Source organism: Gouania willdenowi, chromosome 8 (genome assembly GCF_900634775.1).
Source record: "Gouania willdenowi chromosome 8, fGouWil2.1, whole genome shotgun sequence".
In the NCBI taxonomy this organism is placed as follows: domain Eukaryota; kingdom Metazoa; phylum Chordata; class Actinopteri; order Blenniiformes; family Gobiesocidae; genus Gouania; species Gouania willdenowi.
Genome location: NC_041051.1, coordinates 31,920,637 through 31,939,215, shown reverse-complemented (window position 1 = coordinate 31,939,215; position 18,579 = coordinate 31,920,637). Strand labels below are relative to the sequence as shown.

The 18,579-nt window shown below is 41.9% G+C and overlaps 2 protein-coding genes and 1 long non-coding RNA gene across 3 annotated transcripts; all 3 read left to right on the top strand.

Moving 5' to 3' along the window:
• Nucleotides 1-496: 496 nt before the first annotated feature.
• Nucleotides 497-6,599, top strand: elob (elongin B). The gene is made up of 4 exons (XM_028455287.1): nucleotides 497-657; nucleotides 3,738-3,872; nucleotides 5,074-5,182; nucleotides 5,758-6,599. The coding sequence occupies exons 1-4, from the start codon at nucleotides 655-657 to the stop codon at nucleotides 5,868-5,870; spliced, it is 360 nt and encodes a 119-aa protein (XP_028311088.1). The 5' UTR covers nucleotides 497-654; the 3' UTR covers nucleotides 5,871-6,599.
• Nucleotides 6,600-12,986: 6,387 nt separating this feature from the next.
• Nucleotides 12,987-14,130, top strand: LOC114468614 (uncharacterized). The gene is made up of 3 exons (XR_003674656.1): nucleotides 12,987-13,245; nucleotides 13,562-13,674; nucleotides 13,879-14,130. It is a non-coding gene; the product is annotated as an uncharacterized LOC114468614 (long non-coding RNA).
• Nucleotides 14,131-15,069: 939 nt separating this feature from the next.
• Nucleotides 15,070-18,239, top strand: LOC114468687 (ubiquitin carboxyl-terminal hydrolase 4-like). The gene is made up of 2 exons (XM_028455718.1): nucleotides 15,070-17,038; nucleotides 17,258-18,239. The coding sequence occupies exon 1, from the start codon at nucleotides 15,215-15,217 to the stop codon at nucleotides 16,802-16,804; it is 1,590 nt and encodes a 529-aa protein (XP_028311519.1). The 5' UTR covers nucleotides 15,070-15,214; the 3' UTR covers nucleotides 16,805-17,038; nucleotides 17,258-18,239.
• The last annotated feature ends 340 nt before the right edge of the window (nucleotides 18,240-18,579 follow it).

Sequence of the window (18,579 nt, the reverse complement as noted above, 5' to 3'; positions counted from 1 at the left end):
GCTTTGAGACTGTTTCAGTGGTTGATAAAGCTCTATATAAATCAAGACCATTTACCATTTAGTCACAAAATACCACAACAAAGAATGACAGAAAAATACATGAAATTAATGACTCCAAAAACAGGACGAAACCATAAAAATATGCAAAATACCTTAAACATCACAAAACACCATGGCAACAAATATACCAAAAATGAAGTAAAAAAAATACACAAAATATCAGGACTCTGACTTTAATCGCATAATTCTGACTTTTTATTTCCTCAGAATTCTGACTTTAAACTCAGAATTATGAATTCAATCACAGAATTCTAACTTTAAATTCAGAACATTAGTAATAATCATAAATTTAAACTGAATTCTGACTTTAATCTCAGAATTCTGACTTGATTAGATGTCATATTTAAGTGTACTTTGTCTCAGAATTATGAGTGAATCTCGTGACTGACTAGTAATTATTTGTGTATCTAAATAAAGAAACTAATGTGATTTCTTGCTTGTTTTTTCTTCTTTGGCTCTAGTTAATGATAAGGCTCTAGTTGCGACCCCTGGCGTCGGGCTGTGCGAGCTGCAAGCTGTAGCCGTGTTGTGTTGATGCTGCTGGCTGTGAATCTCAGCCTCGCTTTTGGGGTGTTTTACGTCAAACTGTGAGCAATGGTGAGTGGACAAAAAACTAAACCAAAAAAACTCGCCTGATAACGTAGCGTTTTGTGACCGAGCGACCCTTATTGTGTCCGGGACAAGCTTCCGACACAAGCCGATGTCTTTGTTCGGCTAACCGGTGCTAGCAGTTACTTAGCTCACCTCTATCTTTCTTCGCTTAATAATAGTGCTGAAATAAAACAAACTATGACGAATTGCACTCACATATAAACGTTAGAAACAACATGGTTTCAGTCAAATGTCAGAAGAGCAACAACCCTTTAATTATTTTAGTTTGTTTTGCCGAAGTTATCTGATACGGCTAGGCTAACGTTAGCATTTTCTTAACAACCGTTTGATAACATTGAAAGCAAACTAAAGCGATGTATCTGTATATGTAGAAGGTGTTATCTTTATTCAAGATGTATAGTTTGATCTGTAAAGTTTGTCCACTGAACGTAAAGGGTTGCTTTTGTTAGACACGCTAACAGCTAAGCTAACCTGGCTCTTTAAAAAGCCTCGCTGGCAATGATTGGACGATTGATCAACCGCTAGAGTTCCTTTTTCACATTCATTTTCTAAATCCAGTCAGCCTTTAATCTAAACCACCTGGTTAATAAAGTTTAGGTTTGTTTTACTTTTTTTTTTTTAAATTCTAAACAAAACCCACAATAATCAGGATTTCTTGCCTGATCTCGTTGAACAAACAATAAATGACAAACAGTGCTGTGTACGATAGACTTCTTTTGCTATTTTATTTATCTGCTAACTGTATAAATGAATGATGCATCGAAATTGAATTTACCACTAACAGTTTAATGAGATAATTGTACTTCTGTATCCAATAACTAGGGGTGAGACGATACACTGAGTTCACGATATAATACCAAACATTGTATGCATGAGATTGATAAGGAGAAAAAAAAGGCTTATTACTTGCTAGTATATTCATTAGGGATGCAGCGATACCAATTTTTCCCCAAAACGATACGATGGATAGCTATTTGGATTTGCATGTTTTTTGATTCTGAATACGATAATTCTGCCACACGCAAATAAATTAGTTGGTAACATTTTTTTTTCTTTAATGACTATAAAAACCAATATTTTAAGTGATATTTTAGCACACTTTCGGCCTGATACTACTGGTGTTGATTCATCCTTATTATTTATTAAACTTCAATTTATTTGACTTTTTAACCCTATATGACATTTTCAAGTTTCAAACTGAATATAAAACCAAAGTAAACAGCGTGAGGGAGTGTTTGTCACGCATTTTCAGTGTAGTAAATATGCCCTCGCTTTGGTGCTGAGTTTTACCAGATGTGGTCAAATGAAGGAGATGTGAGCACAAAAGTGGAAGTGAATATTTAAAAAAAATAAAAATAAAAATTACCTCTACATACATGAAAATAAATGTTAAAAGTTTCTTTTTTTTTGTGGCCGGTTGAGCTAGTGACAGGGTAGAGAGAGAGAGAGGGTTGATCACTTTTTCTTCCTTCTTGCTCTGCTTTAACGGTTTAAATGATCAACTTACGGAGATATTCAAGGGTGAGTTCACTCCGAATGTGTTATGATCAGTAGTTACTCTGGTTTTCAACAAGTTAACGGCTTTAATTTTGCCCTGATAAATTGAGGAAGTTGTACAACTGTCTGCACTGTAGCGGGAGGGAGCAGGGAGGGGCTGCAGCCTCCGCTCTACAGACGAAGGACGGGAGAGTTGTCGCTTAAAAAGTTTGAGCGACGAGGTCGCGCTTGACCTTGTCGCTCAAATCACGTAAGTCACGTCGCTTGAGGGGGGAAAACTTGAGGTTGTGTCATTGACATTAATTTGAATGTAATCTAGTCGCTTCAGTCTCGTTTGGTGTGAATGCACCTTTAGGAGAACGCACATGTTAATCCATCTAACTGAGCTTTTAATGCTGTAGTGACTCATAAGACGACGTAATTTATTATATCCTTAAAATAGAAAACTCCGTATATCTTGAATCTCGATGTATCGCCCAGCTCGAGTTGGACATTAATCTGAGTTTGGAACATCAAACCACAAAGTTAGTCTTGTTTTTACCACCTGAGGAACTTTTCTAGAATACGCTCTGTTTTAACTTTTAAAGACACAGAAACAATTTTACATACTTTTAACTGTAACAGACATTTTATCTGCATGAATCATAATTCCATCAAACGATTGTCCAAAACTTATCTGCCAGGGTTTTAACAAGAACCAAGAAATATGACAATATTACTTCTGTTTTAATGTTTTTACACTGGCTGCCTCCCAGTATGTTTTAGGATTGATTTTAAATATTTTATTGATTACTTTTAAGGCCCTAAATGACCCCAACTTACAGAGCTTTTATTACCTTAAGATCCTCATGGCCTGGTTGAAAACTAATGGGAAAAGCTGAGTCTGGAATGATCTGTCTGAGATCAGGTCTGCTGACTGTGTAACAATATTTAAGTCATTTCTAACTTGTTTTTATGTTTCTTAAACTGTTTACAGCTGCCTGTGAAAAGCACTTTGTAACACGTGTTTTGAAAAGTGCTCTATAAATAAAGATTATTATGTTACTTACAGTTTATGTTTCACACACTTCCTTTGCTGACCTCTGCTGCATCTACTCTTCAAAATAAAACAACAACAATCCTACAGTATAGGGTAGAGTGAGTCAGCATCGAGAGATTCCTCCCAAACACATAAAAAAACCTAATTCATATCGATTTGAGAACTTTTCTAGACTTTATTGTTTATGCTTTTATTTTATTTTCCTCAAAAGATCAATAAAAGTTCACATGAAAAAATATTAACAAGACTTAAACTGTATTTATTTTGTTCACAGACGGAGGAAGAATCCACACGTTCCTCTCAAAGTTAAACGACAAAATAAACAAACTTTTCTAGATATTTGTGCATGATATTTAATTAAGTAAATGCTAAGCTAATTTTTAATTGTGCTTTGTCCATCATTTTTTATAGTTCCGACTGCAAAACATTTGGCAACTTTTTTTTTTTTTTTTTAAGAAAAAAAAAACAGATTCAAGCCTTTTTCACATGTATGTTCCATTCCTGTTACTTTGACTTCATCTCCCACCAGGATGTGTTTCTAATGATCCGACGTCACAAGACGACCATCTTCACAGACGCCAAAGAGTCGACCACCGTCTACGACCTGAAGCGCATCGTGGAAGGAATTTTAAAGAGACCGCCGGAGGAGCAGAGGCTTTACAAGGTAGCTACGAGTTTAGCGTTAGAGCTCGGACTGTTACGTACGACTGGTGATTGTGTCATCTGGTGACTGGTTTCTGTCCACTATCTCCTAACATGAAACGATACACCAACAGGAATCTGTGATGACCACATTTATTCATTCATCTGATTAGTATCCACTCTTATCCAGGAAGTGTTATTTGCACCATAGTTTATAGTCATCTTAAAGAAATAAAATAGGATAAAAGTGATGAAAAATTGTGGAAACGGTGCTGAAATGGGATTTTAAAAACCACAGAAATTGGTAAAAAGTTGCAAATTAGATTTTCCAAAAACAGACAGAAAAAGTGATTAAAAAATGGTTCAAAGTGTCAATGTTTGCTTAAAATTGGTAGAAATTGGTGGAAAGGGGGTTAAGTTGGTTAAATTAGCAAAAATAAGCATGGTGAATAAGTGGTTATTTTCTCCCCAAGTCATCTTAAAGATGTAAATCATTGTTTTAATCACAAATAAAATGGGTTAAAATTCACCAACAAACCACAGAAATTGGTTAAAAGTTGTAATTTAGAGTGGAAAAAAGCGGTAAGGTGGTAAGGGTTTTTAATTGGTTTGTTTAATTATAAAAAGGGTTTAAAACTGTCAGTATTGGAACAATAAGTTTAAACTGGCAAATAATGGGCATGACAAATTGTGAATGTGGTTAAATTTGCAAAGATAAGCATGAAATATGGTGAAAAGAGGTTAAAAGTGACAATAATGGGTCAACATATGTGACATTAGGTGAAAAGGGTTTATAAGTGCTGAACATGTCTTAAAAGTGGAAAAAAAGTGCAGAAAGGTATTGAAATTTGATGGAAAAGTGTCAGAAATTAGAGTAATGTAGTAAAAATGCATTAAAAGGAACAAAAATATGGCAAGAAAAATAGGTAAAAATATAGTATTCATTTGGTGTAGTTGCAGAAAAAGTGAAAAATAAGCAAAAATTGGCTTAACTTGTTCAGAAAATATTCTTAGTTTCTTGAAGGCATCTCGATTTGTTAGATTTTTTCCTTTTTATTATGAATTTTATATTTTGAAAGTGCTGTGAGATGACTTGATGTAATTAGCGCTATATAAATAAAGTTGAATTGAATCTAACATCCCCAAGGTTGAGAACTTCTGTATTGTCGCTACATTAAATGACGGTTCTGGGAAGCTTCTCAAAGTATGGTTTGTGTCCACAGGACGACGTGCTGCTTAATGACAGTCAGACCCTGGGAAACTGTGGCTTCACCAATCAAACAGCGAGACCTCAGGCTCCGGCCACAGTGGGATTAGCGTTTCGTTTAAGTGGTGAGTGCTTCAGATGATGTCACACGACCCCACTGCCTTTAAACATCCCATTGTTTTCTATTGAAGTGAAACATTCATCCTGATTTTTAGATCATTTAGTAGCTTTTTAGATCAAAATGACAATTTGTGCTGCTTTTGGTTGCTCTAAATCAGGGGTGTCCAATTCCGGTCCTCGAGGGCCACTATCCAGCATGTTTTAGATGTTTCCCTCTTCCAACACACCTGATTCAAATGATCAACTCCTCATCCAGCTCTGCAGAAGCCTGATAACGATCCTAATCATTTGAATCAGGTGTGTTGGAAGAGGGAAACATCTAAAACATGCTGGATAGTGGCCCTCGAGGACCGGAATTGGACACCCCTGCTCTAAATAATCAGGAAAAGTTAAAGATGTTGATGTAAACCTCTTTGTTTTACCGAAAGAGGATAAAGATCTCTTAGATGATAAAGATCTCTTAGATGACTATAAACCAAAGATCAACCAAAGGCAGCACAAGTTGTCCTTTTGCCTGAAAAAGCTGCTAAATGATGTAAAAAACTGCGTGTGTCTGTTCTGAACTCTGTCGCTCTCACAGATGATTCGTTTGAGCAGCTGAGGATGGAGCCCTTCTCCACCCCCCCTGAGCTCCCGGACGTCATGAAGCCGCAGGATTCAGGTAGCACAGCCAACGAGCAGGCCGTACAGTGAGGACGAGGAGGGGGAGGGGCTGCAGCAGCGGGTCAAGTTCACTCACCACCTGCTGACCTACGTGAAGGGCTTCATTCGTCCTGAACAGAAGGCGAATGCATGCTCGGCAAAAATTGCTAATTTCATTGAAAGTGTTTTTGAGAAGAAGTGACGGACTCGTCCCCACAGGCTGAGATCAAAGAACTGTACCTTGTATTTAATTTACAGTAAGGCCCACGCTGCCTTACGTGTGCTTTATTTGCTGGCTGAAAAACCTGTGTGACATTTTAGGCTTTTTTTTTAATTTCCGTTTGTGTGTTTACTTTGTTCCAATAGGAAGATTAACACGATTCCCATTGGTCTTTAACTTTAGAGGAGGAGAATTATGGAGTCCCAAAATGAAAACAGATCTCACTGTTTCACACTCGTTGCTATTCTGTGTGTGTTTCTAACATCAGGGATTCATTAAGTCAGGCTTCCTTTGATAATAACAAAAATCTGTGGCCTGGAAGACAACAGTGTGTAGTGATTGTATAATTTCTTAATTACGCTGCGGTTTGTGTTGATGTAATAAATACACTATTGAAGCCCTGTAAGTAAACTCTTAATTTAAAAAATTAAACCTGTGCATTAAAATGTAAAAAAAAGGTGTGACTTTCAGTCAAAATAATTCCTTCCAAACTATGACAGTGATAAACTGAGTTACACATGTAACTGAATTCACAATAAAAAAATGATTTTTTTTTTTTACATTAGTGAACTGCTGTTTGTTTGCTAGCGCATAAACAAAGTGTTTATATAATTTTAATTTGCAAAATAAAATCACTTTCTGTTCAAATTTAAAATATCTATACTATAATTCAAGGGAGGTCTGTGTGTGGAGCAAATATCTCCCCGACGCGTTGCAAGTTCGACCTGAAACTCGGTCGACGGGTTCCAAATACCCCGAGTGTGTGTAGCTGTTATTTTGGAGTAATTTGGTGATTTCAAAATGTTTATTTTATTTTTATTTCTCTTCTGGATGGCCCCGAAATGAAACCTATTCAGCTTTTGTCCTCAGGGTGTGAAGGGGCGCTAGCGCACCGTCTGTTGAGAGACGACTTCCGGCATTCATTTCGATCACAGTTGAGACGACTTCCGGTATCCGTTTTGAAGGCGAAACAGATGAACTGTGAAACAACTGCTATTCATCTATCGGCGTTAATCAGTTTTGTGGGACGTACTATTCTGGTAAGTAAACATGCATTTCTATTTCATCCCTTCTGACCGCCAGAGGCGGTGCTTCAAGCACTGAATGATCATTCTTGCGCATGCGCAGGTCGAGAAATTAATAACAACAAAGTCACCTGTGACCTCCGGTGACCCACGTGAATCTATAAAGTCGCATGACACCGGAGACACAGTCCCTTTTGTTCTTCTCGCGTATGGTCGAGTGTTGCTCTTCTGAACGGACTCCACATACTACTGTAGTCTTTTGCGGCTCACTGCTATCGGCCCGTGACCTGTGGTGGGAGCTGCGAGCGCGTCTCGCCCTCCTGGGCTGCGTGGGCTGCTGCTGCGGAGTGGGTCCCTGGTGAGTATTTTCCTGTTGCCGTTTACGGTGAGGAGTGGGCTTGTGTGTCTGGTGCCGTGTTCGGCGTGACTTGTTTGTTACACGGAGTACAATCAGCTGCTTGCTTCCGCGCGACGCTGCCGTGTTCGGCTTCCTCGTTGCTGGTTAAGATAATTGGTATTGTTACCGGCTATCGGCAGTGGTCGTTCCCTGCTCGGTTTACTTTTTTATCCACCAGTGACGTGTTCGTTTGGGTGGGTCTGTTTTTGTAGCGTTTTGGGTCGCTATTGGTCTGCGACTCGACCTGACCCGACGTCATGCTGGCCTCTCCTTGTTGTAACCCTAACCCTTATTGTGTCTCCAGAGAAGGCCCTCAGATCCGATGCGAGGTGCCTGCGCCCTCAGTGTCGGGCCACTGATGAGCTTTTGTGTAGAGCTTATGAGGCCGGGGCTCGTATGGGGCGTATCGGGAATTCCCTGTCCCATTTGCTGCTGGGACTGGCTGCGTCACTGGAGGACGTTGGTCTAGATTTGCCTACGCAGGGTCTTGTTGACACTTCTCTGCAGGCTTTTGCGTTTATTTCAAGGGAGCTGGGCCGCCTGCTCTCCACTCTCACGTTGGCTCGGAGGCAAGTCTGGCTGTCCCAGTCTCCTCTGACCGAGTCCTGTAGGAGGACTCTGCGGGGTCTCCCGGTCCACCCGGGGGAACTCTTTGGTTCTGCGGCAATGGAGGCTCTGCACCGTACGGCACAGGCCACCCAGACGCGTCAGCAGTTGGCGGGCCTTCACCGGCGTGCACCTCCGCGGGCGCCTGCGCCGGGTCCACTTCCAAGGGTTTCCCCTCCCTCGGCGGATCCCTTTGCTGTTCCTCGGCGACCGCTTACGAGGTGTGACCATTTTCAAGGCGATCGACCTCGGACGCAGGCCGCTCGTCTGCCCCGCATGGAGCGACAGAGTCGGCAACCCTCCCGATCCACTAGGGGTCGGGGGGGACGCAGGTGAGATCCGGGGTCCGGGAGTCGGTTGTTTCACCCTGGAGCAGCTCCGTTATTGGGCTGCCCACACCCGGGACGTGGGGGTGTTTAACATATTGTCCGGGGGTTACAGACTACAGTTCCGCCGCCGACCTCCCGTTTCTGGCCCAGTCCGGGTCACACACGTCCACCCGGCCAAGGCCCAGGTGTTACGACTCGAGATTCGAACCTTGCTGGACAAGGGTGCGATCATGCCTGTGGATCCCCTGCAGGATCCAGGAGGTTTTTATTCCAGATATTTTCTGGTCCCGAAAAAGACAGGGGACCTGCGTCCCGTGCTGGACCTGAGAGGTCTCAACATGTTTTTAAAGGTGTTATCGTTCCGCATGTTACGAGGTGCTTTGCACTGTATCGAGGGGCGAGTGGTTCACCAGCATCGATCTGGAGGATGCGTATTTCCACGTCCCGATCGCTTCTCCTCATTGGAAGTTTCTACGTTTTGTTTTTCAGGGCCGCCATTTTCAGTTCAGGGTTCTCCCGTTCGGTCTCTCACTGTCGCCCCGCGTATTCACGCGGGTTGTGGCAGCAGCGCTGGCCCCATTGCAGGCACGGGGGTTGAAGATACTGCCTTACCGGGACGATTGGCTCATTTGTGCACCGTCGCGCGCTCAGGCTGTTCGGGACACGGAGACTGTCCTCGAGCACGTACGGCGGTTGGGGCTCAGGGTCAATCTCCCCAAGAGCAAGTTGAGGCCAACCCAGGACACGGTTTTTCTGGGGGTTGCTCTCGACACGGTCTCCATGATGGCTCGGCCTCCCCCACGGCGGGTCGAGGATATAGGGGAGACCCTCTCCGCTTTTCGCGGGGCCGGGAGGCTCCCTTTTGCCAAGTACCTTCGGCTCCTGGGCAAGCTGGTCTCGGTTGCTGGCGTAGTTCCTTTGGGCCTGCTCCGCTTACGCCCCCTGCAAATCTGGCTGAACGACCGGGGTCTGGATCCGTCGCGGTGGGCACACCGACGGGTGTTGGTGCGTGTATCGCATCGGTGTCTTGTGGCCCTGACTCCATGGCGGGACAGATTCTGGCTGGAGCACGGCGTCCGGCTGGGGGTTTGTCCGGCACGGAGAGAAGTTGTTTATACGGATGCGTCGTCCACGGGCTGGGGTGCTACGTGGTAAGGCCGAGTGACCCAGGGTACGTGGTCCCCTCAATCGAGGCGGGAACACATAAATGTTTTAGAGCTCCTAGCGGTGCATTTGGCGCTTCGCCAGTTCCTGCCGTATCTGAGAGGCAGGAAGAGAGGCGATCTGAGAGGCGATCAGACAACACCTTTGTGGTCTACCACATCAACCACATGGGGGAACCAGGTCGGTCAGGTTGACGGAGGTGACGGCTCGGCTACTCACATGGGCGTGGCCTCGGCTGGCGGGCTTGCGTGTGGCGCATTTACCGGGTCCGTGGAATCAGGTGGCCGATTTCTTGTCTCGCCATGCGTTGCCGCCGGGAGAGTGGATGCTCCATTCGGAGGTGGTGGAACGGATTTGGGGGGCCTTCGGCAGGGCAAAGGTGGATCTCTTCGCTTCGAGGGAAGCCACCCATTGCCCTCTCTGGTTCTCTCTGGGGGACGTCACTAGCCCGATGGGCCGCGATGCGCTGGCGCACGACTGGCCGCAAGTCCTGCTGTACGCTTTCCCGCCGTTGCCGCTCATTTTCCCGACGCTTCTCCGGGTCCTTCAGGGGGGACACCGGGTCCTCCTGGTGGCCCCATTCTGGCCGGGGAGGACATGGTTTCCGCTGCTGCACAGGCTCTGTTGCAGCTTGCCGATGCGTCTCCCTTGCAGGGGGGACCTGTTATCACAGATGGGGGGTCGGGTATTACACCCCGATCCCGATCGCCTACAGCTCTGGGTCTGGCCGCTGCACGGCCGGGCGTAGATTTTTCTGTGTTCGGCAGTGGTGTGGGCCACACTATTTGCAATGCACGGGCGCCGTCCACATGCATGTTGTATGCTAATAGGTGGAAACTGTTTGCCAAGTGGTGCGGTGACCGTGGGCTGGACCCTGTATGCTGTCCTGTCCCTTCGGTTCTCCAGTTTCTGCAGGACCTCCTCGACAAGGGGCGGTCTCCTTCTACCTTGGGGGTATATGTGGCGGCTATTTCGTGTTGGCATGTTGGGGTGGATGGTGCTACTGTCGGTGTCAATAAGACGGTCTCCCTGTTTCTGAGGGGTGCCCGGAGACTGCATCCCCCCAGACGCCACGTGGTGCCTTCATGGGACTTGGCTGTAGTGCTCGAGGCCCTGGGGTCTCCGCCTTTTGAGCCATTGGCAGAGGTGAGCCTTAAATGGTTGTCCATGAAGACTGCGTTCCTCTTGGCGATGGTCTCGGCTAAGCGCGTGGGGGAGTTGCAGGCGTTCTCTGTCGAGGACCCCTGCTGCCAGTGGAACCCGGATGGTTCAGGGGTTACTCTCTGGCCTAATCCATCTTTTATCCCCAAGGTTCCCTCTGCGACCCCGGTCGGCCCCTTGCGTCTTGCTCGTTTTGACTCGGGCTCTGGCTCCGAGCATCTCTGCCCGGTCCGTTTGCTGGCCGCTTACCTGCGTGCGACCGCGGCACTACGCAAGTCGGGTCAACTATTTGTGTGCTTTGGGGGACCCCGTGTGGGCCTTCCACTGTCGAAGCAGCGTCTGTCACTGGGTTGTTGGTGTCATTGCTGAGGCTTACGCCAGGTGTGGTCGGCGGCTGCCCACAGGTGTGAGGTGCCATTCCACCAGGAGCATCTCCACTTCCTGGGCTGCACAGGCGGGGGTTCCACTGGAGACTATATGTGAAGCAGCATCGTGGACGTCTTCGAACACCTTCGCCAGGTTCTACAAGGTTAACGTGGCCGCTCCACATCCGTTGGAGGGCGTCCTCCGTCAACGCCGCTCTTGAGCGAGGTGAGTGACTTTTGGTTCCGGGGATTCCTCGGGACCTTGTTGATATTAGTCATTCAGTGCTTGAAGCACCGGTCAGAAGGGATGAAATAGAACGTAAGTTACGTATGTAACTACGGTTCTATGAATCCTGAATGACCGCCAGAGCGTTCAGTCCCTCGGAATCTTCTGTGGTTACGCGAGAAGATTGTGTGACTGTGTTTCCGGTGTCATGTGACTTTATAGATTCACGTGGGTCACCGGAGGTCACAGGTGACTTTGTTGTTATTAATTTCTCGACCTGCGCATGCGCAAGAATGATCATTCAGTGCTTGAAGCACCGCCTCTGGCGTTCATTCGGGATTCATAGAACCATAGTTACATACGTAACTTACGGTTTATCCGTAGCAGAGCGTCCTTTATAGCGCACAGGGAGAATCCCCAGAGAAACCCACAAAGTCCGTTTAAACATGCACGTAGTTCTAATGTCGGCATCGGCAGTTAAGAAAGCTAAGCTAAAGCTAATCAAATGGTGCTCGAGTGCATCGACTGCTGCAGCCAAAGACGGAGCGATGAACGATGTGACTACATTTTTAGTCTTTCTTATTATTGTTTTATCTTGTAGTTACTGGTATTCATTACATTATTTTGTTATTGCTGTTATTATTACTATTACTATTATTATAGCCATTACTATTATTACTACTTTCACTATTATTATCTCCATCTAATCGTACGACTATACTGTATTTTTGTTCTTGCTATTTTTTTAAAATTATTATTATTTTCTCTTATAGATACTGGTATTCTGATTTTATTTTTTATTATTACCTTATTATTTTATGTTATTGTATCATAGTTACTGGATTTTTATTATAATATTTTGTTATTGTATCATTTACTACTATTTTATTAAAGTTATTGCTATTCTTATAATTACCATTATATTCTTTTTCATTATTAATATTTTTATTATTGTTACTGGTCTTCTCGTTGTTTTATTAGCATTGCTATATTGTCATTATATTACCTTGTAAGTTTTCAATTTTTTCTATTATTAATAGTTTTTAGCACATTATATTATTTTATTACTATTAATATCATTATAACATTACTTTTATTACTATTACTACTTGCATTATTAATACTATATCCATATCATTGTCTTTGTATTATTAGCATTGCTATATTATCATATTACCTCATTATTTCATATTGTTTTTTTTTTTTTTTAGTCATATTATTGTTACTAGATTCTTATTTTATTACTTTGTTATTGGTATTATTATCATTATTATTAATATGACCATTACTATTATTACTATTATTATTTTCAATAATAATAATATATTCGTATCATTATATTTATTATTATCAGGGCTCTACACAAACTTATCCAGTGGTGGGTACAGTATAGACATACATGATGATGAATAGTTGACTTAACAGGCGCACCGTAGTTACCATGTCTCTCTTAACAACCTGCGACGGATTATGTGCAAGAAGCGCGAGCGCATGTGTGATAGATAACGCACAGAGGACATGGCTGGCACACACACACAGTATTTATAATAAAAATATACTAAATGAGTAAAATAAAACTAAACAATATTTATACAAAAAGTATACAAAATGACAACAGAAATGCATACAAATATAAAAAAAGGCTCCAAAAACACACAAAATTATACTTCAAAATACATACATTACAGAAAAATACGCCAAACAACAAAAATATGAAAAATATTTATACAAAAAGTACACAAAATGCTGCTAGTGTTAAAAATGTGCTACTGTCCTGCACTGTAAGTCTGGCAAAGCATTTGGTATTAATGGTTTATTACAGTACACTAAAATACCAACAGTGTGCTCATGTACTTTTGTTTTTTCTTTCCATGTCATGACCCTCCCCAGTCCCCAGTCTTTCCCTCATCTCCTCCTCAGCCCAGCAGTACCAGTAAGATCTGAAGCTACAGATCATCTTAGAATCAAAGGAGCTCTCAGTTCATCTTAAATTATAACATTTTGCTTAAAATATGTGCTGCAAGTTGTTTGTTTTATATATTCTGTTAAAATAAAATCTCTTTCAATTTCCATGCTTACTACTTTTGATATATACAGTATATGAAACTGTCTGATACTGGCCAAGATGTCATGATATGTACCGTTATATGTTCCCTTTAGAGGTCCCTGCACGGGCCTGTACTATATTGTACAATATAAGTATATTGTTCATACATTATGGTGATCCAAATCATATTTCACCTGTGCAGCTCTAGGTTTCCGTAGTAATGACAGTAAATGTCCCTCTACTCTACTCTAAGCAGTCCAGCTCAAATGAATTGTGTTGCTGCTAGTCAGTGCCTCCCCCTGCTGTTCTCTGACGGTACTGCAGCATTAAATGTTACACTTTATTACACGCACATCTGTAATAGTGTCAATATTTAGTTAGATATTACACATTAGCATATGATAGCATTCGCTGTCGACTATTAAATAAAAGGTTGTAAATTAAGAGTTTGCATGTTCTCTTTACAAATATGTGTGATAGATAAGTGTTGTGTGTTTTCTCCATTATGCCTCCCAACAGGTGCATTAACAGTCCCAGAAGAACTACTGACTGCATGAAAACAAGTGATGATCAGCGAGTGGTGTCAAACATAAGGCGTGAAAATACAACCTCACCACTGCTCAGCTGTCAAGCCCTAATGCCCAGAATTTTTTCTGGAAATCTTTGTGGCAGCCAGCGCTTCCCCTCCCTCCCAGAGCACTTGGAACCTCCAGGGAATCTGAGAACATCCAACAACATGTCTCTGACCAATAAAATTCTTCTCTCCTCCAACTACATTTTGTGGTTTTGATGAGATGTTCATGCTCTTTTGATCATTCATATTTTCCCCCTAAACACATCCTCTACTGTTCATATGCTGCTGAAACATGCCTCCTGTTTGATATCTTTGCATTTTAATACTTTTTGTTTGATTGAAAATATTTATTGTTTTTATCAAAAAAAAAAATGGAAAAAAACCCCACTTTTTTTTTTAATTGAAAAGGTTTTTTTTTGTTTTATTTTTTAAATGTAATTAATTATTTTTTTGTATCTGGGCCATATTTTCATTAGTACATTTGTGTCTTTATCATTCATTAAAACAAAAAAAACCTTTTCAAATTAAAGAAAAATAACTTTAATCGAAAATAAATATTTTCAGTCAAAAAAAGTGAGTATATGAAGCACATTTCTTTATTTAATATACTTTCAGTTCATATCAAGTCAATATATATTCATTACATATTTTCTTACAGTTTCTCATGTGGTTTTCTGATATTCACTAATGACTTATTAGACACATTTGTTGCAGACTTTACATCCTTTAACACTTTATAAAGGAGTTTATATTTGTAGAGCTTGTGATTGACTGATTTTTCATGGTTATTTACGTCGTTCCTTCCGCTGTGAGAGACGCTAAAATCTCAGTTATATTTTACAGAACGTGTAACTGTGTCCCATCCTGCTGCTGTTTAGGAAGTCTCTTTATCTTTTAATTATTACTGCGGGAAAGGGGATCAAATGTGGGAGTTTCCCGGTCAAAACGGGATACTTGACAGGTATGCTCCTGATCAGCTGCTGAGCACTAAACTGAAATACCGGTGTCACGGTCTGAGTTTACCTCCGTACTGAGATTATAAACCTAACATAATCCATTAAACAAATAAAACACGTGTCTTTTCACTTTGAAAACAAATAAGGAATTAATTTATTTTAGAAAAAAAAAAAAAAAAAAATTCGGTAGTGCGCATGCGCATATAGAACGTCAGTATGACGTGTGTTCAGATACCAGGTTCGATATCTATGGACATGAGAGAACAGACACTCAGTGGCTTTGAAACACTTCAGCGCATTTAGTGAAGTTCAGACGTGAGGAAAGATGTGTCAAATCAAGTTATTTCCAAAGATATTTTCTTTACTGGGCGATCTGTACCGTAAATCAAAACTAAAGGGGATCAAATTTTGCAGCTGGGTAAAAAGATTTTTTTGGAAAATCTATAAGTTCTTCGGGGGACACCAAACGGAAGCCACACCCACTTCAGATGAGAAGTTTGTGGACACTGACGGCCAACTTTCTGATGAAGAAATCACCAAAGTCATCGATCCAACAAAAACTTCTGCTCCCACTGGAGACAGCATTACCTCCAAAACAGTGAACGATGATGATACTACTGATGTTCTGGAGGCGTCTCTCTTTTTGTCTGTTGTCGCCATAAATGATGAAGAGAAGCCAATTGTTGGCATTTCTAACATGAAGGAAAGTTCAGTCGTACTTTCTAATCCAGGTGACGATAATGAAGACACAGAGGCTACAGTCGCCTACACAGAACCTGAGCTCATTGATCGTCAAAGTGAAACAAAGACACTGCAGATGGAAATCACTGATGTGGAGAACTGCTTGACCGACGTGTTAGTGACTACGACGGAGTTTCAGCACCACCACTATCAACGACAGCGAAGAAACTCTGTGGATTTCAGAGGGACAGACTATAACATTGTCCTTACCGAGAACTTAGGGCTGCCAAACCTGACGAACACTTGTTACATCAATGCAACATTACAGGCTCTCCTCACACTGAAAGGATTCATTGATGACATCTACAGACAGAAAGTTGTGTGGGAAAAACATTTTTACTCAGTGGGTTTCAAAGAATTACTGAGCATTAGACACTGCCAGTTCCAACTTGATAATGAAAAAAGATGTAGCCTGAGGCGTTTCAAAGACAATTTTGTGATGTCCTTCCAAGATTTCGATAATGACGACCAAATGGATGCACCTGAATTTATGTTGAAATGGCTTTATCGACTGCGGGAATCTAAAGATGATTTCGAGATAATAGCTTCTAATTTGAGCATCTGTTACTTGTGTCCAGTTGATGCTCAGTTCAGTTTCGATATGGTGCAGACCATAACCTGCTTGAGATGTGGTTCAAAGTCAAGCATTGTTGAAAACTTCATCATTATGACTCAGACTGTGAAGGCCAACACCTCACTAGACAAGTGTCTCCTGGACGGCCTGACAGAGGAAACTGTTGAAAGGTTATGCGACTGCGGATTCAAGGAGTCTTCTCAGAAACACTTTTTCCAGTCGCTTCCTAACGTGCTGGTTGTACAGCTGACACGCTTTTTATTCCGAAATGATAAGGCAGTAAAGGACAGTGGAGCTGTTGATTTTTCACAGATTCTAGAGATTCCTGCTAAATTCTGCGTGAATGAGAGAAAATCAGTTAAATATTCTCTGGTCAGCGTTGTAAGTCATGTGGGAACGTCGACTAAATATGGCCATTACATTTGTGATGGAGTGAACAGTAAGCAGAGCCAAAGCTCAAAATCTTGGCTCACATACAGCGACAACAATGTGAAAGAAACATCAATTCAGGACGTCATCAAGGATCGAAAATCTTCTGCCTATTTGCTGTTTTTTGAAAGGCAGAACAGTCCTCTGATACTTAAATCTAAATCAGTCTGATGTCGAGTCACACGCAGTCATAGATAATCTACATTTGAACACACCCATCCAACCTTTCTTATTTCTTCATCAAGAAAAATCTTTCTGTGTGTGACTCTTATGTGGGTTTTCTCCGGTAATCCGGTTTTATCCCAAAATCCCCCAAAAAATAGATAGGAAAAAAAAATAGATGATAGATTGTGTGTGTTTTTTACAGCTGATCGTTATTACTAGAGAGGCAAACAGAAAGCTAGGGTAAACTTTTTTTAGGTTATTTATTTCAGGCTCAGTAATTGTGATTACTTATAATTGAACTTTAATATTTGAAAACAATTGTAACAGAAAAATGTAATTGAGCCCAACCCTGTTAGCCATATTTGATAAATAAGGAAAATGAAAGGGTTTGTGTTTAGATTCATTTAATGTCACAGCAAAGACATAAATATTTACAACTGTACACATGTTTTCTCACAGTGGAGCACGGTGATGGCACATCTGAGTGAGACTGGCTGCTTCCCAGTTATCGGCGAGACGCTTGAAACAAGCAAGTTCTGCAAGTGCAGTTTACACAGAATACTCAGGAGGACGACTCTACAACAACAAGAAAAGGTCCCTTTAACACAGCAGCGAGCAGAGGATCAACCCTTTAGTCAACATCATTTGTTTCCTTAAACAAATAAATGTGACTTTAATAAAAAATACCCATGAGCCCACGTGTGTTAGATTTTTGATTTCAAAAGAAACATCTGAGGTAAACTTGACACTTTGGTGCAATCAGTGATATAATGATAATCATTAACTAATTACTTTCAATTATTGCAAACAAACCTGTGATAACTGAAGCATCAGCGAAGTCAGTGGTTCCCAAACAGGGGTACGTGTGTCTCTGGGGCTACAGGAGCACATTACAGGGGGTACACAGAATGATTGAACAATTCATTTAAAAATGATCAGAAAATGTTCCTAGTTCTTTTTTAGGCCATTTTTTGGACAAATTCACCACAAATTAACAGGACTATTGCTCAATAAACCACTATATTGTATTGTATTTTATTGAAACAGGATTATGTTTATGCTGTGGACGCCATTTTATCACACTTGTGACAATATGAGACGATAATTTGCTTCATTTGACATTGGAGGCCACATTTACTCACTGTGGAAGTAATTACATAAAAGTTGCATTGGTCATTTTTAAAAACAAATATGAATTCCACTTTAGATTACACTCATTGTTTTGAATTTGTAGATTAAGCTGTAGGAAACCAACCTTCAAGACCCATTTAGAGGTTTAGGAGAATCCACTGTTCCACTTATGAAAAAGCATATGAAATCATGGAGAGGGTACTGATTATATGAAGAGGGGGTACACATGAGTTGTGAAAATGTCGGTGTCAATAAGACGGTCTCCCTGTTTCTGAGGGGTGCCCGGAGACTGCATCCCCCCAGACGCCACGTGGTGCCTTCATGGGACTTGGCTGTAGTGCTCGAGGCCCTGGGGTCTCCGCTTTTGAGCCATCGGCAGAGGTGAGCCTTAAATGGTTGTCCATGAAGACTGCGTTCCTCTTGGCGATGGTCTCGGCTAAGACGTTCTCTGTCGAGGACCCCTGCTGCCAGTGGAACCCCTGATGGTTCAGGGCTTTGTAACCCATGTTACTTGACCTACTTTTATTCTGAAAACGTTCCGCCGCACTACGGGGTTGCCGCCTACAAAATGAGGTCATAGCTGTTGTAACTTCCGAGCGATCGGCTACCCGGGAGCAAGCACGCTAAACTCCTCTGGTAAACTGGCACAA